The 24,062-nt window shown below is 38.0% G+C and overlaps 1 protein-coding gene across 1 annotated transcript in view; it reads left to right on the forward strand.

Annotated features, from left to right (window-relative positions):
* ANTXR2 (ANTXR cell adhesion molecule 2) overlaps positions 1–24,062 on the forward strand; it is a 145,880-nt gene that overhangs the window by 65,012 nt on the left and 56,806 nt on the right. Inside the window, exons 12-14 of the mRNA XM_032882384.1 lie at positions 434–529; positions 19,461–19,505; positions 20,340–20,432. Coding sequence (XP_032738275.1) covers positions 434–529; positions 19,461–19,505; positions 20,340–20,432 — 234 coding nt within the window. The remainder of the gene's footprint in view (positions 1–433; positions 530–19,460; positions 19,506–20,339; positions 20,433–24,062) is intronic.

The following is a 24,062-nucleotide window of genomic DNA, read 5'->3' on the forward strand; positions in this document are numbered from 1 at the left end:
CTTGGTGATTTTTGATATTTATCTGGCCCTATCATTTCAATATATAATGTAAATAGTGTTTTATCGTCCAAAAGTCTGGAAAAATGTTGCATAAGTTTTGCCTAAAAGTAATCATGCTTGTGATCAAAAGAACTCTTCTCCAGAGATAAATGATAGGTAATGATTTTTCTTACATTCTTTTAAGGCATAATTTAAAACGGTTTATAGCACTTTGGAAGCTTTCTTTTTTCTTATTGACTGTTTTAACATAACCTGTATGAAATAGAATATAAAGGAATTTATAGAATTTAAAGGAATATAATGAAAATCTGATTTGACATTGGTGGTTATGCTCTCTGCATCATTTTCTGGTGTGTCCTTAAAAAAAATGTGTATTTGGAATGTAACCCTATGCTTTACTGACCACTTTGTTTCTGTCTTCTGCCTCTTCTAGTCCAGTGGGACAGCTGCCATCATTGCTATTTTGGTGTTACTGCTACTACTGGGCATTGGTTTGATGTGGTGGTTTTGGCCCCTTTGCTGCAAAGTGGTGAGTAAGGCGGATTTGCATTTGCAAAGCAGTGAGATATAAAGTAACGCCTGAGGTGTGACTCAGTGCCAGTGTCCAACAACAACAAAGTTTCAGTTAGCAAATTGAGTTTTAATAGTTTTTATTACTACACTAAATTCTAGAAAACATGCATGCCAATAAATATTTATTCTCAAACTTCATCTAAAACACATTTCAAAATCAAGTTTGGAGGGAGGCGGGGAGAGGGGGAGAGGAAGGTGGGAGAGGTCGGAGGGATAAGGGGTTTTCCCCTGCAGCGCAAAAGAGTTTCAAGTAAGTTGAATGATACTTTCACTTGGGGTCATGGGGAGAAGTTGATGATCTGTCAGGTTTTCTTATCAGTACTTACTGAATCCTTCATTACCTCTTTGAAAAGTCTATTTCGGGACCTTCTCTGTTTGCCTCTTGGAAAAGCATTTTAGAAAACAAGTCATGGACAGATGTTAGGGTGTCTGGCAAATCCGCAGTTTTGAAGTTATAACTGTTGGTTTGTTTGTGTTCTTTCGTGTTTGAGTAAAACCTTGGAAAAACGGTTTCTTCGCTTTCTACTGCTACTATAACAAATCGCTCCACATTTGGTGGCTTAAAGCAACACAAACTTATGATCTAACGGTTATTTAATCATGGGTAGGAGATGGGTCTCGCTGGACTAAACTGGGCTGAAAGGTATTGACAGAGATTCATTCCTCTGTTAATGCTCTGGAGGAGTCCCTTCCCCCGGTTTCCCACCTTCTAGAGGACACACCAGCCCCTTGCCTCACGGACCCTCCCTCCATCTTCAAAACCAGCGACACTGGGGCACCTGGGTGGCTCAGTGGGTTAAGCCCCTACCTTCGGCTCAGGTCATGATCTCAGGGTCCTGGGATCGAGTCCTATATCGGGCTCCCTGCTCAGCAGGGAGCCTGCTGCCCCCCTTCTCTCTCTCTGCCTCTCTGCCTACTTGCGATTTCTCTCTCTGTCAAATGAATAAATAAAATCTTAAAAAAAAACAACAACAACAACAAAACAAAACCAGCGACACTGCATCTCCTGGGCCATTCTTCTGTAGTTACGCTTCCCTGCGACTCTTAACCCAGCTGGGAAAGGACCTCCAGTGCTAAGGAACCATGTGAAGGAACTGGACCCACCTGGATCATCCAGGATGGTCTCAAGATCCCTGACTCTCTCCAGCTGCAAAGTCCCGTTTGCTGTGTAATGAAAATGACTCATAGCTCCAGGGACCTCTGGGGGGGTTGTCATTCTGTCTTCCACGGGGTGGACTGTTGGGTCATAGAGTTCAGCACATTTCAAGCAATCCAGTTTGGACTGTTGAGGTTTCATAGAGAAGAGTATCCTGAAGAAGCACCCGCTCGAAGCCCACCTCCTCCTTGATAGCGTTCCTTTCAGTGTGGGCACGTCATGCAGACGGGACGTTCTGTAGACCACAGTGGGGTTGTACACGAGTTTACTAGACCACCTCTTTCCTCCCTCACTTGGGCTGACTCACTTCGGTTTCCTTGTAACTTCAGGCACTACTCCGCAGTACTCCGACGTCTGTTACTAATTATCCTTCGGTCCGCTTTCGTGAATCAAGAGTCCTTTATCGCAGAGTAGGCGGTCCATGGAGGAGGCACAGAATTAACTCGGACAAGGGTAGACACGAGAAGCACCCTGTCTCTTTGTTGAACTAATCAGTTTCCTTCCCTAGCGATTTCTGCTCAGTTTCCTGCTGTAATCTTGAGTATCCTAATACGGTTATTTTGGGGTGGCCTGCATGCTCCAGTCTCAAATTGAAAAGCAAAAAAGTGCCCTAATAGGATTGTTTTTTAATTTAAATTTATTTAAATTTTAAATAAATATAAATCTAGTTAATTTTTTATATAAATTTTGCAGTGGTGGAGTTCCTTCATTACTTCACAATTTCATTTATTATTGATCAGAGGGCTCAGTGTCAAAGTATCTGATTTTTTAGAAGATGTATGTGAAAGCCAAGCGAGGCTTCTCTGGGACATTTCTACTGGGCTCAGGTCCAGATCCTGACCACCACTGTGGATGTCACGGAGAAGACTCAGTCTCAGAGAGCGGGTCCATTTACCACCCCGAGACTGCAGATCGTGAATCATGGAGTATATTTCTTTATGCAAAGCCTGGAGGGAGGCCTTGAAGGTGTGTCGTCAGGATGTCGGGAGGGCTTCCTAGCCTTACAAACATCGTGACTGCTTACTAATTTCTGAAACTCAGCTTAGTAGAGACACCCACCTGTTGATGACGTTTAGAACTACAACTTAAAGGACACCTAGCCCTGAGTATGAATGGATATTTATACGTAGGTACAAATGAATCATAGCAAATGTTTTCTAAGGTAACTTTAAAAGCAGGATAGAGGCAAAATTCTGTACTTAGCCCTTGGCAATCCGTGTCAGTACTATGTTAGGAACTGGGGTGAGGGTAACAAAAATGACTATAAAATACTATGGAAACTCACAGAAATGTGGACAGAGTATAATTGGAGGGACACCAGCCACACAAGAGCAACATTTGTAAAGCACAGTAAGAACATGAGGAGGAGGGATTTGCCAGAGTTGTGGGGTTATCTCAGAGACACTCTCCTGGGCTGATGACTCCAAACGGAGTTTTGAATAATGAATAAGATGTTTACGGTTGATGAGGGACATTTCCGATGAAGTGTGCGAGGAATTGCGTTGGGTCCCTCCCGTGTGTTTTGGGAAGCAGTAGGCGGAAGCCTCCCTAGCATGCCAGTGAAGGAACAGTGGAGAGACAAGAGACAAGAGGTGTGGGATTTAGGCAGGAATCCCACCAGGGAGGCTTCCTCTGTCTTTTAGGAAGTTTGAACTCACCCCAGGGATGATGAGAGGCCACTGGAGAGATTTGGTCGGTGTAGTCCCCTGGAGGAAGCCATGCTTGCTTTGTAGCAGTGTGTGCCCAGGTCTGGTCCTGGTGGGGATTAAGTCTGTATCCAGCTGAGTTTCCATCAACAACTGAAATGGAAAGCCAGAGAGATCATGCACCTTAGAGAGGGCCACCGCAGAGGGTCGCTTGCGAAGTAGACAGGAGTGGAAGATGGTAGCTGAGAGAGCTGCAGGAAAATGAAGAGGGGAGCGAGACAGAAGGGGCAGAGGGACCATGGCCAAGGGTGTCGTCATGCAATGGCAGGATGTTTGTTTTATTTTGTTCCTTTCAGAGAATATGTTTGCGCTATGCTGGATTTAGAATGTAGTTTGCGCAAACTTATCCTTAGGGGTTAAATTATTAGGGATCAACTTAACTTCGACTATATTGTCACCATGATATTACTTCTAATGGGAAATGAATTGCATTTGTGACAACTTGGTGTTGTAAAAGTTTTGTTTTGTGTGAATGTTTTAAAGTACTAGGGGCAAACATTTAAATCTCATCTTTCAGCTGAAACATGATGAAACAGCTTAAAATGTCTGTTCTTGATAAAGTTCTAGAACATAGGTGAGGTTGGGTGGGGTGAGGTCCGGAGCCGATGACCAAGAAAGAATTCTTGAGACATCTTTGGTGCAAATTGGTGGTTTATTAAAGCACGGGGACAGGACCCATGGGCAGGAAGAGCTGCTGCCCCAGGTTGTGACTTGTGGCAGGTTATGTACCAGGAGATTGGGGGAAGGTGAGGGAAAGGGAGGTTTCAACGGAGCTTTCATATGCTAAAGAGGGCCTACAAGGTGCCGGGGCGGAGGTTTTGCGGCTTGATCAAGGTTGTCTTTCACTTTTAGGGAGCCATTAACATCAAGATAGTTGGGAGATTCCTAAAGAATGTCACGTTTGTCCCACCCAGGAGTGGTGGGGGTGAGGGGGAGATTGCGAGGTGTCAGCCTTTTGCTTTGTCCTCAGCCAGGCTTCTGCTCCCTCATCATTCTCAGGAACTTTTAGATTTTGTCAGCAGTCCCCCTCCTTGGGAATCCTATGCTCAGGAGGTCTGATAAAGACAGAAAGTTTGGAAATAAAGCCCTGAATAGAGGCCCTAATATTTCTTACACATTCTTATTCTTCAATTTCTTATTTTATGTAAATATCTTATGAAATGATTTGTTTGTTGTTCAGAGAAGATTAACATTTCACAGATGTCTAATCCATAACTCAAAAATGACAGACTCACTTACATTTTAGACAGTGGTTATCATTTTTTTTTTTCCCTTTTCCCCTGCCCTAAACAGTGGGAGTCTCTCAGCGCAGTCACAGTAAGATTTCCAGTGGGGGTGATTCTCCCACTGGTGAGGTTCTCCAGGGTTGAATGGCATTTGGAAAAGCCCTTGTAGTAGCTGAATAATGGTCCCGGGAAAATATGCAGGTGTTAATTCCTGGAAAGTGTGAATGTTATCTTCTTGTGGCAAAAGGGACTGTGAGATGTGATTAAATTAAGCTCCAGAGGTAGAGATTAGGAATGGAAGGAGACCCCAGAGGCAGAGGTTGGGGGATACCCCTACTAGCCGGGAATGGTGACAGTCACCAGAAGTTCAGGGAGCCAAGCAACAGCTACAACCTGGGAGCCTGTAGAAGGAACCAGCTAGGGGGGCTCATAAGCCCCACATCAGATGCCTGCTCAGCGGGAAGCCTGCTTCTCCCTCTCCTACTCCCCCTGTTTGTGGTCCCTCTCTCGCTGTCTCTCTCTCCATCAATAAATAAAATCTTAAAATTAAAAAAAAGGGAAAACAGCTAGTCTAATGCCTCATTTTAGCCTTACAAAACTCCGTTCAGACTCCTGACTTCCAGAACTGTAAGAAGTTTCTGTTGTGTTAAGCCATCGAAATTGTGATAATTTGTTACGGCAGCATTAGGAAACCAATACAGTCCTTAGATGATTCTGATATTTCTCAGGGTTGGGAATCACTGCTTACTTATGACTATCGATTATGGCAGTTCTTAGGTGATACGTTTTCAGAGCAACTCATTACAAATTTGGCCATGGAGTCTAAGAGGTTGTAAAATGGAAGACAGTGACTTATTCTTCACAGTGTTAGCAATGGTTAAAGGCTATTAAAAAATCAGTATCCATTTTTTAAACTTAAAATTACTTTCCGTTTTATTTTGACTAACTATAAAATAAATTAACATAATGTTTTATGTTCGGAGTGGGATTTACTTATTTCAGAGTGGCGAGGAGATATTGGAAGAAACAGGCTTCTAATTGTTGAAAGTGTTCAAGGCATGTATGTTGTTAGAATCATTTGACCAGGGGATCCATGGACAGCTTTCTCCTGGGCTGCTTGTTTACCGTCCCATTCATATTCAGATACTGAACCACTGAATCCCATGAAAGCTAGGACGTGACCTTTTTACTCTGCAGGGAAAAGCAAAGAACTTGAACATTTTAACTAAGTAACTCTGTCTCGGAAACGATGCCATTGACCTCATTTGCTGTACCAATTTGGGATCAGGAACAAGAAACATATCAAAGTCGTAAATATCCCCTCTAGCATATTTTATACTAAAATTTTAACCAAAATCCTCAAATAGTTACTCTGTCAGATTAGAAAAGGAAATTAGGATTGAACAATTATTTATGTGATTATTTGTTGAACATTTCTCTCACTTTATGGTCTAATAGTTTCACGAAGTCAAGTACTCTGTGTATTTTATTTTATTCCTCATTGTAAACCAGTCATCTCACGCAGTAAACACTTAACCTCCTTGAACTATCTCAATTCTTAAAATTGAAACACTTGACAAATTTTTATCTGGAAGACCACTTCAAAATAGGTTACCTTGTTGCCAGTTTTAATCAAAATTCTGTCAACTATGGGGAAGCATTTTACATGAGAGGATTAATGGTACAGCCTTAGTTCTCTGTATGATTTTTCACTGGTTTTATTTAAAAGGTATCCTTTATGATGTATCTATAATAGGAAATGTGGCCTTTGCCATTCTTTACAATAGGAACTAAGAGACAAGTAGGTAAGGATCGGTAATGGTAATAAAATTCTGAAGTAGAAGCAATTTAACTTTTGTCTGGTTACTTCTCCATGTATCCGGCAGGGATTTCAAACCTGAGGATTTTGTGAACTTAGGTGGGAAAAAAAATTCTTTATTTTTACTTCCAACTGAAATTTATTTTCTTCATTTATGAATGCAGACCACTATCCACAGAAGTATTGGCAGTTCTGGAGACTTTGTCAGCAATAGTAATCACAGATATCCTATATCTTCAGATATTTTTGAAATATCTTCTACAAGTATCATAACTTCAAAAGTTAGAGTAGTTCCCATTATTTAATGTAGTAATTCTCATTATTTAATGGACTATTCATAACATAGCATTTATTTCTATATCTATATAACTTTTGTGGGTTTTTTTTTATAGATTGGATAATTATATTGCAATATAATTGGATTCCTTAAAATTCTTTGTATTTTAATTTAGATTAATTAATCTGGGAGGGGATCTGTAGGTTCACTGGATTGCCAGAGAGGGGCAGAGCATAAAAAAGGTTAAGGAAAAATCCCTGCAATCGGAAATCAGGCCACAGGGGATGCTTTTCATCTGAGACTACTTAAAAATTTTAACTCCTTTGGTTCATTTTAATGCATATTTTCAAGGATAAAAGAGAGAGACAACATCATTTAAAATGTGGCAAAGTAGTTTCTTCTGTGCACACGTTCTTTCCATGACGAAAGAAACCTACACCAATGATAGTTGGAAGACTTTTCCGGTAGTAATCACAGTGCAAGCGCCCTCGTTCACAGCGGACATTTTTAGGCACCATCATTAGTGAACTACAGAGTGTGTTGAGTTTGCAAACTATTCCGTGAGGGAAAACTTCTCATTTTTGTGTGAAGTTATTTCTCACCATCTGTTGCAGAGTCTGTGTCCTGCTCACCAAGGATCCTCACATCCGTCCTCTACAGCTGCTTGTTAGTAACAAAGACGTCAGCTCTGTCCTTCCTTTTTCCTTAAATTAAAAATGGGGGCAGGAGAGGTTAAAAAAAACTTACCATGTCCTGAATCACGAGTGAAACATTAGCAAATATGGATGTTTTCATCACTGTTTAGCTTGGAAGATATGCTGAGCTGATGGCAGATTTGTTTTACTATCAGGATGGCAGAAATGACAGTCCTACGGTTGTATCATTCGGCATCACCAGACACTCTGCAGAATTACAGATGTAAGGCTAATGAGGTGGCAAACAAAGGCTTTCTGGAGTGTTGTCAATTAGAGTGTGTTATACAGCCGCAGATAAATATCCAAATATGCTGGAAATGATAAATGTTCACTCTGCTCTCATGTCCTTGGCCAGAGTTCTCCACCCTCAGGGGAAAATTGCAAGCGCCTTTTACCTCGGTGCATTGAAGACATTACATAAAAGTCTCATAAATCTTAATTTAAAAAACCATTTTGAAAAGTTATCCCTTTAAAGCTCAATTTGCTTATAAGTAAGTTGAGCTTTCATGATGAGGTTGTATCTGCCTGGAGCTCCATGAAATCGTTTTCTTAGCCAGCAACAGCTGTGCTGTTCTTTCTAAATAGTAATAACCCTTCTATATTGCACTTGTTTTTTATTGTCCAGGAGGGCTCTTGGTGCCTTTATTGAGTTACTTTGAGAGTAGCCTGATTTCTTTTTTTTTGGAATGCACAATAAAACAGAAGTAATTTAAATTTTAATATGCCTTCCTTGCACCATTAATTAAAATGATTTATGTTTGGTTGCCTCCTTGAAATAGACTGTGATGTTAGTGCTTATTGCTTCCATGGTGATGTTTTCCAACAGAACATCATTTGCAAAACGGGGTGTCCAACTCTTCCTGGTCTAGTGTATTTGCTGTGACAGCAGCACCTTTCCTTAGCTCTTGTCCGAACACACTCTCGCACTGTTCTTCCCGGTCCCCGTTTGGCATTTTAAATCATATCTATCGTCTGGACCTCCCACTGGTTATTTATTTGTGCAAAGTAGGAATCTTTGATCACTGATGAGTCTGTCAAGGAGGAGAGGAGAGAGCGGATGCGATGGCTCAGATCATATTTTGATCTGGATGGTGAAGGCATCTAACTTGAAGAGATGCAGAAAAAAGCTTCCCAAATACCAGTGTAATAGAACTTGGTGTTTCTGCACTTGCTCTGTGATCTTACCAGAAAGAGGAAGGAGAAGGGAAGGAAGGCCCCATCTATTTCAGACCAGTTATCCTGAACACTGAGAGCGACTTCTCCATTGTTTGTGGGCTCTACGTCGCCTAGATGACATTGCTGATAAATTGGGCATTTGTTTTTGTCACTGGCAAGAATCAATCCCCAAACGCTACTTGATCTACAGGCGTTGTATCGTATCTTTTTTTTCATCCAAGGCAGTCACTGTTGACAGTTCTTTTCACTCTTTTCTGAATATTGGAACATATGATTGCATCAAGCTGGCTGCAGGCTCCAGTGCTGACATTTTCTAGCGCAAAGAATGCCCACATCACTCGAACATTTGAAAAGTGTTAATGAGCAGATCAAAAGGACTGTTGCCTGAAGCAGCTAACTTTTTTTTTTTTTTAAGAAATCGGCTCTCCTCCAAACTGAAATCTTCATTCTAGCAGCTAAGTAGATGAGATGTAATCCTCCCTGATGATGATAATAACAAATGAAAAAAAAAAATTGGAGGAGAATCAAACTCTACATATGGTTCATAAAGTGGTGAAAGTGTTTTCCAGAATCTTCAATACAGAACTCAAGGATGCTAAGTGGAAAAAATCCTGGCAACTAGGCAATATTATGCCTTTTAAAATCTGCAAATTCTCATAAAATATGGTGCATATGAATACATCCTTTTCTGAAATGGATGTGTTCTTGCACAATTTAGTACAAGAATGGGATTCTCATGACTGTTATTTTTAATGTATTTACACTGACAGTAAGGTTTCCTTTTTCTCCTGCACTGGTTTTGCTGAAATGGAGGGATATCAGTTGGACACAGATTTTTTTCCATTTTGACTTTTGAGCCAAATGGCTTCAGATTATTTTCACCCTCTTTTGTTCCTTATGAGGCCCTGTAACAGAGTGGCGAGAGGGAACATTTTGAAACATCACATAAAAATCATTTTATTTCCTGTTCCAACATTTCTAGGTCAGTGATGTTGGGCATATTAATTAACAAGTTATGTCTCTATAAAGTGGGAATGATAATCTCTATCTTTCATAGTTACTATAAGGTTTAAATTAAACTCAGTCTATCTGTCTCTCTACCTACCGACCTACCTATCTCTCTTCCTACCTACTACTTCTTCATCCATCCACCCATCCATCCATCTATCCATTTCTTTTGCACCCTTTCCCTTTGCAGTTCCAACTCTATTTTTAAAAGGATGTCATTTGGCAGAAGAAGTCAACTTAAGAGTTTGGAGATGGATGGACCTGAGTCCTGCATTTCAGTCCTACTTCTGATTTCTTTTTGTGTACCCTAGGGCAAGTTATTGAAATTAGAGTCTCCCTCTCCTGATATTTAAAATGGGGATAAGTATAGGAACTTCACAGGGCGATTAGGAGAATAAGAGAAATTTAGAGTGTATGACGTATAGCAGCACCAATAAAGGGTGATCACTGTCAATAGTAGCAGCACAGAGATGAGCCTTAGCTCTGGGTTGGTTTCTGAAGGTTCAGCCTTAGCTGTTGTGGTGGTGATTGTATCCCTTAATTTACTAGATCAAAATTTGATTTAAGTAGAGTTTTAATGGCTGTATTCCATTTTAACAATGTGGAAAATATACTTGCTAGAATTTCAAAGTCAACTTAAACTCATAATAAGTCACTCATTTAGACATACATAAGATGAATTACACATTATTGGGGAAAACAAACCTTAATGTTCTTTTCTGGAACAAGGTGAATACAAATGTATACTGATACATGGCTTGCTTAATTATGGAAAAGCACAGAAGCAAAAAACCTAGTGGAAAAGTTGTGGTATGTATTTTTTTAAAATGTTCTATCAGAATTTTCATATTGGAAATGACCTACAATTAATCAAATTTATTTCCTAGATGAAGAAACTTAGGTTGGTCTTACGTCTTCCCATCTGCCATTGAGTTAATTAGTTCTCTGATTTTATTGGTTGAAAGAGAAATTTGATGCTTCATTTTCTTTGAAACTAGCAATATTTTAGTTTCATGGGAACCTGTGTCTATCTGTTTATCATTTATATTTTTTTCCCTCAGTATTTTTCTTTTAATTTAAGAGGTTGACTGTGAGCCCTTGTGAACATTCTCAGCCAGTTCCTTCAGGTCACTTTCAATCATATTTTAGTACATTATTTTCTGAGCACTTTATTAGGCACTGGTGATACTTATAAAGAAGGAGAAATGATTATTGCCCTTAAGAAATCTACACTCTTAAGAGATAATTTTAAAAATTTCCAAATAAACATATAAGCCCAAGTTAATGAAGCATGAATGACTCAACTGTGTAGCAACATTTATTTTTAGAAGTTTTCAAGCTTCCAGATAGACCAGTAGGAAGACTGGAAGGGACTTAACATGGAAATGGCCATCTTATTTAGGGCAAGCAAGGGATTTTTACTTTTTCTAGACTAGAGATCCATATAAAGGGATATTTGTAGATAGGGTGTGGGGTCAGAACTGCATCATAGGAAGGCATTTCTATGAGCTGTATAAGGTTGTGGCTTATGATACCAGGTAAAGGGTCTCTAGTAAAGGGAAAAAATGCAAAGTGTCTCTTATTATCCTGTTGTGAGTTTGTCAGCAGTGGTCCTATGAGGTTTTATTTTATTTTATTTTATATTTCATTTTTAAGTAGGCTCCATGCCCAACATGGAAGCCAGTGTGGGGCTTGAATTCATGACCCTGAGATCAAGACCTGAGCTGAGATCAAGAGTCATGTGCTTAACCAACTGAACCAACCAGGTGCCCCATGTCATATGAGGATTTTAAATTGAAACAATTTGCTCATATCATGCTAAAACAAATGCTATGCAGGATAAAGAGTATGACAAGTATGACATAAAAAAGGATGAGTCATGGAGGAGGATGTTCAATAATTTTCAGGAGGATATAACATAGAACCAGGTTGGGGATACTGTTTATATCCTCAGAAATATATGTTAGTACAAGATGTACAGGTAATAAGCAGAGTAAATTTGAAATCCTCACAAGAAAGTGAAAATGAATTCTTAGTGAAATGAAGGACGTACCTTGGTCTTTTTCTAGTGAAAGAACTCCAGAGAGCTTTTTAAAGTAATTTGCAAAACTAAGAGTAGAAGCATGATTTGTAAGGATCTTCTAATAAGTCAGTAATTCATAGATTTCACTTGTGGTCATTGGACCCATTGATCTATTTTGACCAGAGAAACAATTAGGCTTCTGTTAGGAAAATATACCTGGTTACACAGGTTAGAATGAGGGATGGAATTAGAGATAGAAAAATAAGATAAATGTCTAATTTATGTAAATAGAACACGTAGACATTGTGCCAAAAAGCTATGGTAATTATCAAATATCAGTGTTATCACTGTGTTATTAATTCAGACGCACAGAGCATAAGTAAAGACTGATGGGGTGCATCTGTTTGGTCTGAGTACCATACATCTATTTATAATGGTTTGGCTACACTTAAAATGCTATTATTGGTTCTGGCAACCCCACTTGGAGATATTGATAGAATGAATATGTACTAAAGCAATGGCCCAGGATCACCAAATAACTCAGGACCATTGCATGAGAAGTAGTTGTGATGTTAGTTGTGATGAGTAGGGCTAAGTAGATACATGGTTATTTTATTTTAGTATTCAAAAATAGGAACTGCCTTCTTCTGGAAGAAAGATTAGCTGTGTGTGTATATGTGTGTGTGCTTCCATATTCTAGGATCAGGACTAAAGAGTGGAAACTACAGAGAGGGAGTGGAAACTACAGAGAGGGAGGCTTTGGCTTCTTTGGGGGGAAAAATCTTTCAAATGATGTGGATTCCTTGCCAGTGGAATGAATTGCTTTGTGAGGTAGTGAATTTCTCTTTATTGCAGGAATTCAAACATAGTTGGACTACAGTGTGGTGAGAAGTTTTCAAAATATTGAAGTTTTGGTTGAATGTGAATTGGAGAAGTTGAAAAATGTTGTACTAGATATTTTTAAGGTCCAGAGAATTATGAGTTTATAATTTTAGGTGGTAATAGAATGCAAAGGATCCTTCCTTCTTCCTTTGTTCTTCCTTCCCTTCCCTTCCTTCCCACCTTCCTTCTTCCCTCCCTCTCTTTGTTCCTTTCTCCCTCCTTTTTTTCTCCCTTTCCCACTTCCATCCTTTTTCTTTCCTCCTAACTTCCCTATATTCCTTCCTTACAAAACAGAAAATCTATTTTGTGCCAGACACTTTACTAAGTCCTGGGAATACAGTGAACAACAAAGCAGACATAAATTTCCTCTCTTGGAAATTACACTTTTATGGGTTAAGATAAAATTATCAACTCTGATAGATGCTAGGCAACCAATAGGCATTTATGCCTATGAAGGAAATCTTATCCACATTGGGAAGACTAAGGGGAGTCCTGGGGTGGGAAGGTGAGGGATACAGAGAGAGAAATATTTCATAAGGGTGGGAAGGTGAGGGGGAGAGAGAAAGAGAGAGGGAGAGAAATATTTCAAAAAAATCTGTTGGACATGGTAAATGATTTGGTAAAGTCATTTAGAACTGAAGAAATCATGGATTATGTGAAAATTTTGAGACTGCAACTAGAAGGAGTAATTTACTTCGAAAGAAACAAGGAAGAAGAGTTGGCACTTTTGATCCCTTTTGAGTGTGAAATACTGATAGATCTGGTTGTCACTGACTGAGTTTGGATGTGAGGGGTTTTTTTTGTTTGTTTGTTTTGTTTTTTTTTTAAAGATTTTATTTATTTATTTGACAGACAGAGATCACAAGCAGGCAGAGAGGCAGGCAGAGAGAAAGGAGAAAGCAGGCTCCCCGCTGAGCAGAGAGCCTGATGCGGGCTCGATCCCAGGACCCTGAGATCATGACCTGAGCCGAAGGCAGAGGCTTAACCCACTGAGCCACCCAGGCGCCCCAGATGTGAGGTTTAATAATGATATGAGGTGCTTCCTTTCTATAAAGGAAATGTACCTGTAGCTTGATCATCTTAACTTTATTTTACTACAACATTATTTTAAATCTTAAGCCTCCACTGACATTTATTTCTGGGCTAATTATAAAAATCCACAGAGTTTTTATCTTTTAAAGTTACTAAAAAGAAGGGAAATTTTATGTTTATTGGTAAAATAAAATTGAATTAATTAAAAAGGCTGAATAGAAATAGCTGCATTTTTTTTGTAGCATTCAAATTTTTGAATGAGTTAGAGGTTCAGTCTAGCTAAATGTCTGAATGTCTAGTCTAACAAATGACTAGATGTCTAGTCATGTCTTTGTAGAGATTATATCTATTTGAGATTTAGAGGCAAACTAAAATTTGAACAATGAAGATTTTATACATAAAGAAAATTAAGAGTTTTCTAAGCTTTATAAATAACATTACATTTTTAAAACTTTTCACTGTGGAAAATTTGAAACATACAAAGAGAAAGTCTAAAATAATGAATTCTCTCCTGTTTCTTTCATTCAGCTTCAGTGTTTTAATTTATGGCTGATCTTATTTCATCTATAATCCTCTCCACTTAACCCACCCCAGATTATTTTAGTGAAATATCAGAAGTATATAATTTAAAAAATAAGCAGTCTTTTACAAACAATATCCATTGCAAGGAGAGACCAAAAGCAACAAAGACTAGAAAGGAACAGAGATAATCTACAGAATAATGACTTTACAGGTAATACAATGGAACTAAATTTGTACCTATTAATAATGACTCTGAATGTAAATGGACTCAGTCCTCTTTAAAAGACATAGAGTATCAGAATGGATTTAAAAAAAAACAAAAACAGACCCATTGATAAGCAACTTACAAGAGACTCGTTTTAGACCCAAAGACATCTTCAGATTGAATACAGTGGGGTGGAGAACCTTCTGGCATGCTAACGGACACCAGGAGAAAGCTGGAGTAGCCATACTTAATCAGACAAACTAGACTCTAAACTAAAGACTGTAATAAGAGATGAAGAAGGACACTATGTCATAAGAAAGGTGTTTATCCAACAAGACGATCTAACAATTGTAAATATTTATGCCCCCAACTTGGGAGCAGCCAGATATATAAATAAATTAATAACAAACTCGAAGAAACTCATTGCTAATAATACAATAACAGTAGGGGACTTTAACACCCCACTTACAGCAATGGACAGATAATCTAAGCAGAAGATCAACAAGGAAACAATGGCTTTGAATGATGCACTGGACCAGATGGACTTAACAGACATATTCAGAACATTTCATCCTAAAACAGCAGAATATACATTCTTTCTGAGGGCATATGGAATAGTCTATAGAACAAATCGCATACTGGGTCACATCAGGTCTCAACCAATACAAAAAGATTGAGATCATACCATGAATACTTTCAGATGACAATGCTATGAAACTTGAAGTCAACCACAAGAAGAAATTTGGAAAGACCACAAATACATTGGAGGTTAAAGAACATCTTACCAGAGAATGAATGGGTCAACCAGGAAATTAAAGAAGTGTAAAAAAAAAAAAATACATGGAATCAAATGAAAGTGAAAACACAGCAGTCTAAAACCTTTGGGATGCAGCAAAGGCAGTCACAAGAGGGAAGTATATAGCAATATACTCAGGAATCAAGAAGTCTCAAATGGCACAACCCAACCTTATACCTAAAGGAGCTGGAAAAAGAACATCAAATAAAACCTGAAACCAGCAGAAGAAGGAAAAGAATTAAGATTAGAGCAGAAATAAATGCTGTAGGAAAACAAAACAAAACAAAACCAACAGCAAAACAGATCAGTGAAACTTGGAGCTGGTTCTTTGAAAGAATTAACAAAGTTAATAACCCCCTAACCAGACTTACAAAAAAGAAAAGAGAAAGGACCCACATAAATAAAATCATGAATGAAAGAGGAGAGATCACAACCAACACCACAGAAATAAAATTATAAGAGAATATTATGAGCAATTATATGCCAACAAATTGGGCAATCTGGAAGAAATGGATAAATTCCTAGAAACATATAAACAAACTACCAACCTGAAACAGGAAGAAATAGAAAATCTGAGCAGACCCATAACCAGCAAAGAAATTGAAGCAGTAATCAAAAATCTCCCAATAGAAGAGAGCCCAGGGCCAGAGGACTTCCCAGGGGGAATTCTACCAAATATTTAAAAAATTAATACCTTTTCTTCTGAAGCTGTTCCAAAAAATAGAAATGGAAGGAAAACTTCCATATTCATTCTGTGGGGCCAGCATTACCTTGATTCCAAAACCAGACAAAGACCCCACCAAAAAGAATTACAGACCAATATCCCTGGTGAACATGGTTGCAAAAGTTTTCAAGATATTAACTAATCAAATCCAACAGTACATTAAAAAGATTATTCACCATGATCAAGTGGGATTTATTCCTGGACTGCAGGGGTGGTTCAATATCCACAAGTCAAACAACATGATACACCACATTAATAAAGGGATGAAAACCATTTGATCCACTCAACAGATGCAGAAAAAGCATTTGACAAAATACAGGATCTTTTCATGATAAAACCCTTAAGAATGTAGGGATAGAAGGAACATACCTCAACATCATAAAGGCCATATACAAAAGATCCACATCTAATATCATCCGGATTGGGGAAAACTGAGAGCTTCTCCACTAAGGTCAGGAACACAACAGGGATGTCCACTCTCATCACTGTTATTCAGTGTAATACTGAAAGTCCTCACCTCAGCAATCACACAATAAAAAGAAATAAAAGGCATCCAAATTGGCAAGGAAGAAGTCAAACTTTCACTAGTTGCAGATGACATGATACTTTATTTAGAAAACCTGAAAGTTTCCAGCAAAAAATTGCTAGAAGTGATACATGAATTCAGCAAAGTTGTAGGATATAAAATCAATGTAATGAAATTTGTTGCATTTCTATATACAAATAATGAAGCAGCACTAGAGAAATCAAGGAATTGTTCCCATTTGCAACTGCACCAAAAATCACAAGATACCTAGGAATAAACCTAACCAAAGAGGTAAAAGACCTGTATGTTGAAAACTATAGAACACTTTGAAAGAAACTGAGGACACAAAGAAATGAAAAAACATTCCACATTCTTAGATTGAAAGAACAAATATTGTTAAAATGTCTATACTACTCAAAGCAATCTACATATTCAAAGCAATCCCTATGAAAAAACACCACCTTTTTTTTTCCCCACAGAGCTAGAACAAGTAATTCTAAAATTTGTATGGAACCAGAAAAGACCCTGAATAGCCAAAGTGATATGAAAAAAAAAAAGCAAAGCGGAGGCATTACAGTTCCTGAACTTAAGCTATAATCATCAAGACAGTATGGCACAAAACAAACACATAAATCAATAGAACAGAATAAAGAACCCATAAATACACACACACACACACACACACACACACAGAGGAATATTACCCACCAAAAAGAATGAAATCTTGCCATTTGCAACAATGCGGATGGAACTAGAATGCATTATGCTAAGGAAAAATAAATCAGTCAAAGAAAGACAAATTCATATGATTTTACTTATATGTAGAATTAAGAAACAAAATGGATGAACATAGAGGAAGGGATGGGAAATTAAGATTAAAAACAGAGAGGGAGGCAAACCATAAGAGATTCCTAAATACAGAGAACAAACTGAGGGTTGTTGGAAAGGAGGTAGGTTGGGGAATGGGCTAATTAGGTGATAGGTATTAAGGAGGGCACTTGGGGTGAGCACCGGGTGTTATATGTAAGCAATGAATCACTAAATTCTGCTCCTGAAACCAGTATTATACTATATGTTAACTAACTTGAATTTAAATTTAATACTAAAATGTATATGTATATATGTATGTATTTTATATATAACTATATATATAACTATAACTTTATAAAAAATAAGAAATAAAGGGGCGCCTGGATGGCTCAGTGGGTTAAAGCCTCTGTCTTAAGCTCAGGTCATGATTCCCAGTGTCCTGGGATCGAGCCCTGCATCAGGCTCTCTGCTCAGCAGGAATCCTGCTTTCCCCTCTCTCTCTCTCTCTGCCTGCCTCTCTGCCTACTTGTGATCTCTGCCTGTCAGATAAATAAATAAATAACAAATCTGGGCACCTGGGTGGCTCAGTCTTTAAGCGTCTGCCTTTAGCTCAGGTAATGATCCCAGAGTCCTGGGATCAAGTCCCACACTGGGCTTCCTGCTCCGTGGGAAGCAAGCTTCTCCCTCTCCCACTCTCTCTACTGTGGTCCCTCTCTTACTGTGTCTCTCTCTGTCAAATAAATAAATAAAATCTTTAATAAATATATAAATAATCTTTAAAAAAATGAAAAATAAAAACATATCCATGATTATAGTAATATACCTGAATAGTAATAATAATTCTTTGATGATGCTCAGTTTCAAAATTACTAGTTTTAAACTTTTGAAATTTTTAAAACATAAGTGAAACATTTGACTAAAGTGAAACAGTTCGTATTTTCAAATAATTTTTCTTCTTAGGCTAGAGACTTGGATTTTTACTTGAATTATCAGAGCCATTGGCACTTGGCCATTAATTTTCTTTTACCTTTTTTTTTTTTTTTTTAGCTGGGGAGAGGGCAGAGGGAGAAGAGGGAGAGAGATTTCAAGCAGGCTTCGTGTCCAGCACAGAGCCCAAGGCCCACAAACCTAACCTAATGACCCGAGCTGAAATCAAATCGGATGTTTAATTGACTGAACCACACAGGCACCCCTGATTAATAATTTTATATATGATGGTGTGAAAGGTTAAGCTACCCCAGTGCTGGTAGAGGTCACTTATATTTGAACTCAGGCTTCATTCCTCTCACATAAAGAATCAGCCATATACAATTTCATGAAAGAATATATTGAGTAATGATTTATAGAAAGGGCATCTTGGTTAAAAAGTCAGTTTGCTTCTAGACTCACAGGTGGGGAAAGAGAGTAGGTTAATTTCCCTGCATCTCTTGCAAAGCAAGTTAACTTGTGCATTGTAAATTTAGGACAAAGTCAATGAGTCTTAGAAGGAAGATTTCAGTAGAAAATTCCTGCTGTGTTTGAGGGGACATACCAAAATCTAGTGGAAAATGTTTACATTTTGACGTTAGAGGAACTGTTTAGTGAACCTCGTGCAAGATATTTGACAATCTCTGTTCTTGTTACTCACCTGAAAACCGAAGGCAGGAGTGCGTCTGTGGCATGAAGATAAAATGAATGAATGAAGGTGTTTCGTGAATTGTCAGGTGGTTTCACAACCTAGTGCTTTTGACAATTTAGCGTCTTCATGGTTCTGTGGAGACCGGCTCAGCAAGAGGTCCTCTCCCTGGGGTTCTCTCCTGTGATTGCTGGGGCCAGCTGGGCTGGTGTCATCTGAAAGCTCGACAGGCCTCCAGGTCCAAGAGAGCCATGTTTGGCACGTCGGCTGGGATGGCTGACATAGCGGGGAGCTGGCCAGCCACCCCTCATTACCCAGCCTTTCCGTAAGGTTATCCCGGGTTTCTTCCTCCTCCCGACCCGATGGTCTCAGGGTGGACTTCTGGCATGAGAGCAGCCTTCCTCCAGAGTGAGTGTCCCAAGGATGGTGAGGGAACTGAAAAAGCTTCTTTTGACCAGCTGCAGAAGTCACATGGTGCCACGTCTACCTCCTGCTAGTTAGTCAAAATCTAGTTACAGGTGAGCCTGTATTCCAAGGAAGAGGCGTAGCCATTGAAAGGCAAAGTTCACTGGGGACATCTTTGGCCTACCACAGTGTGTTACTAATCAAGTTATTTTTACACGTCTTTGCTGTCTCCTTGCCATACCACCAAAGTTTTTACCTTTTTTTTTTTTTTTTTTCCCGGACAGGTTATCAAGGATCCTCCTCGACCACCACCTCCTGCACCAAAAGAGGTAAATAAGCACCTAATGAGTGATGTGGATTTTTTTCTATACTTGGATATCATCCCCGAGTTTATCAGTTACCTTGTTGCTGGATAACTGTGAAACCTATGTACTGACTTTTGAATTTATGAAAATTAATTGGCATTTTTCATCTTCTTGTGTTTTCTTGCATGTGCTAGAGGGATAGGACCTTCAAAGACAGATAAATATAGACTGGCCGTGAGACTCAGTAGTGCACAGAGATATACTTTACTTTGTCAGTATATCAGTGGTCCTGATGTTATTCACTTTATTTATAAAAAGGGAGTTTAAAGGTGTTCATCCTTTCTTCAAAATGGTCATTACTTTTATATCACTCTATTTGTTAGCCAACATTGTGTTAGCAATGTGGAATATGGAAGTAGTGCACTTTCGAAACTTCCCAACTGCCTATCTTTTTAGTACCAATTTCGCCATTTAACTTAATGTTTATGTTGCTGCTTTAAATGATTTTTGAAAGCTGTCTTAAGTTTAATGTCTTACCTTTTTAAGTTTGAAGTAACAAATAGAATTGGGAAAAAACAAATGGCGCTGCTCATAGTTAAGGAACAACTTCGGGTAGTCTGGTGAGTTAAGAGAGATTCCTAAAACCGGAAGGGCAGGAACCTTCCATTCTGTCGAACTCCACTTGAAATTTATGCATGTTAGCCCAAGTGGACCCAGACGCCACGTATATAATGGTTACTCCATTTCTTCCTTATCAATGGCATTATTCAGAAAAGTGTTTAAGTGTGTGTTCATTCTGACTAAACAGCATTTTAAGAAATTAATTAAACCCACTTTTAAAAACTTGCATCTCCGTAGGAGGAAGAGGAACCTCTGCCTACCAAGAAATGGCCCACTGTGGACGCCTCTTACTATGGCGGTCGAGGGGTTGGAGGAATTAAAAGAATGGAGGTTGGTACCTTTAAAAAAAAAAAAAAAAAGCTGCTAATCTGGAATGTGTAATTCTAGAACTATTTAGCCATGGAAACTGTGCTTTTCAGAATTTAATAATACCATCAAATTTTATTTAACACTGGGTCTTTTTTGGATAATTTTACTTTTCTATGGAAGCGTCCTGGCCATTTCAGAATGGTTCAAGAAGAAGTGACCTCATTAGTCAAAGAAATGCATTGATAAGATGTTGGAACTCTAAAGGGCAAAACAAAGTTAGGGTTTTTCTCACTATTTTGGAAAAAATTACTGCAGACACCATCAACTTTGTAGAAGCCAGCCACTTGGAGTAGCAACAATGCTTGTCTTTGAAAAGATCCAATAGTTACATACTATTTAGGGATAAAGATATTAAAATATTCGGTGGTGTGGGTATGACCTTATCACAGATGTAAAGGAGGCACATTTAAGGCATTTCTTAAATAGCTTTTAGTTAGCACTTACGAACAATCATAATTCTAAATATCATTTTAGAATATATTGAACTTTTAGACTGGCTCAAAGTATGGATTAAAATTGAACTTTAATATTGTATTTTAAAGATGAAACGAGGTCTTCTTACCACCACAGAAACAGTTTTCAAAGTGATGGATTAATTAATAATAAGCACTTACTGCCAGCACTGAGCCAACCCTAAACCACAGCGTGGATAGACCAGCATCCCACCTCAAGGAACAGCTGGAGAATTTTCTCATTGATAGGCTGACTTTATCATTAAACACAGATCCTGGCTTCTCTTTCTTCTTATTATTATAATATAATTATTAATAATTATCCTTTACTTCTTGGTAAAAAGGACTTTCACGTGTTCTGCCATCATTTCCCATGTCTTCTCCCATCATATGGGCTTTGTCCTTTTAACTGCCAGCAAAAATCAGTGAGCTAATTAACCACCTCACAACTGTTGCAATATCCTCTTTTTTCTACATTTCAGTAAAATTCAGATTCCCAAGGAGAGTTTCCCCTTTTCGGAATAAATTTCAGTGTTCTTCTGAGGAGCTCAGACCTATTTCACATGGTTATCATTTCCCAAAGTGGTTATTCAAGTCATCTGATAGTGATTCTCACTTTCTTGACCATATTAGATCTTAAGATAAGTCACATTTTCCCTAAAATAGCATGCACTTTATTGCTGAAATATTCTCCGAGACTGGTACCCCACTGCTAACAAGCCACGGAAAAAGCAGGTGCTAGAAGCTATTACATTTGTCTCTTGGAGAAGATAGTGCGTATGCGTTCGCATGTGGGTGATTGAGAGTATCAAACAGTCCCTGAGCACGTGGCTAGGCTAGCTCTTGTTGGTCAAGCAAGGTGCCAAGGTGATTTTCCGCCTGCTTCCCCTTTGTTGTATCATTCTAGGCTGGAGGGGTGGGGAAAGATTAGATTAGATAATCTAACGTACATGAAAAACTTGTAAATACAAGAGTTATATACGGACATCTAAATACGGCCCTTCCCAACTTATTTTTAATTTATTTCACCTCATTCCAAAATGTGTGTATAAAACCTATAACCAAGGGGAAAAAAGGTTTGACAAGCTATACTACAAAATGTTAGCAGTTTTCTCGGGAGGGAGTAATTTTCAATTTGTGCTATGTATTTCCCTATTTTTTCCTCTTTTGACAATGAGCGTGCACTACTTTATATTCAGAATAATAAATTTAATTCCATTTTGAAATCTACACATTTAAATTACCACATGACAGTGAGATAAGGATATGTTAGTAAGTGAGCCTTAAATGAATAATGTTTTTGCTGAAAACACTAGGAATTATGCCAGATTTTCCAGTGTATTGTAGATTGCGATCTCTTTCTAAAGAAAAGCATACCCACGAGCTCCTGAAGTGGTCCTGAGTTAAAAGGGATAATGCAGTTTATGGTCAAGAAAGCCAAGGACTCATGCACATTCCTGAGTAACTCACATTTCAAATTTCAAGAGTTACTAATTCTTAATATGTGAAATTACATTGCCAGTCCTTTTCAGTTTCAGAAAATTTATGAAAAGGACTCATCCACTTTTAATAAACTGGGGTGCATTTTAGCTTTGGACAGTTTTAGCTACGTTGCATGTGGTATTCCATCAAATGAGATGGAATGGGGATGAGAAAAAAATGAGAAAGTAAATGTGAACATTACAAAGGGGAGACAATACATAAAGATACACAATAAAAATTGAATTGAGAATTAAGCATCATTAAGCTCTCTCAAATCTGATCTTATTTAAACTTCGGGAAAATAGAAAACATAATCTGTTTTTAAATCATGCCTATTTAAACTTGGAAAGTATTTCCTTAAAAAAATACCCTTACCTGGGGAAAATAAATGGAATTATTGAAATTATATGTGCATCTGAATTATAGAACAAATCTTTGTAACTAATGTTATTTTAAGCCAGGATAGCAATTTTACATAGATTTTTTTTTTTCTTACTCCTCCTTTAAATTAAATATTTAAATGCTCTGGTAATGGCAATTTGCAAAAAGCTGGAACTGAGCTGATGTTAATAACAGCTGTTAGCACAACTGATCCACAATACCTAATGACTTCAAATGTGTGTTTCTGCCAATTCAGTGTGAAACTGTTTTTGTTTCTTTTCTCAAATCTGAAATTGCTCCTTTATGATACAACCTTCTAGTCATCCAAATATTCTCTGGAAATTATGGAATTTTATTGTTTATTATGAAAGCCAAGTAGAGTTGGAAGAATTTAGCTATCAAGCTTGCACTTTGGTTTTTTGTTTTGTTTTGTTTTTAACATAGTAAAAAAGCCAGGTATATTAATTCTGCTAATACTTCTTTTTTTAGCAATTTATTCTTTTTTGTCCTTTTTGACTATCTCCATGTGCTTAAAATATTAAAGTGTATACATACGAACGTATGTATGTTTACAGGCATACCTTGTTTTATTGAACTCTGCTTTATTGCACAAATACTGTGTTATTTTTACAAATTGAAGGTTTGTGGCAACTCTGCACTGAGCAAGTCTGTCAGTGTCATTTTTCCAACGGCATTTGCTCACTTTGTGTCTTTGTGTCACATCTTGGTAATTCTTGCAATATTTCAAACTTTTTCATTATTATTATTTGTTATGATGGTCTGTGATCAGTGATTACCACTTGCTAAAAGCTCAGATGATGCTTAGAAATTTTTAGAAATAAAGTATTTTTTAATTAAGGTATGTACATTGGTTTTTTTTTAGACCTAAGGCTATTGCACACTTAATGGACTACAGTATAGTGTAAACATAACACTTAACATGCACTGGGAAACCAAAACATTCATTTGCCTCATTTATTATATGCTGTTTGCTTTATTGTTGTGTCTGGAACCGAACCTGCAGTATCTCTGAGGTATGCCTGTAATTGCTTTTGAGAGTTTTAGGAAAAATCCATAAAATATTTCCTAATTTTAGACCTTTGGATTGAGTGAGAATTATTTATTGGGTTGTTTGTGATGATGGTGATTTGGATGACAGACCAGCTATTTCATGAACTAACACTAAGTATTTAATTAATGAGTTTTCTTTAGGCCTCAACAACAGTGTTTCAGAGTGAGTCTCTAAAAATAATGCTGAGTCAGAGCTCCGGGTCAC

Source organism: Lontra canadensis, unplaced genomic scaffold (genome assembly GCF_010015895.1).
Source record: "Lontra canadensis isolate GAN:19392208 unplaced genomic scaffold, GSC_riverotter_1.0 scaffold1, whole genome shotgun sequence".
Taxonomy (NCBI): domain Eukaryota; kingdom Metazoa; phylum Chordata; class Mammalia; order Carnivora; family Mustelidae; genus Lontra; species Lontra canadensis.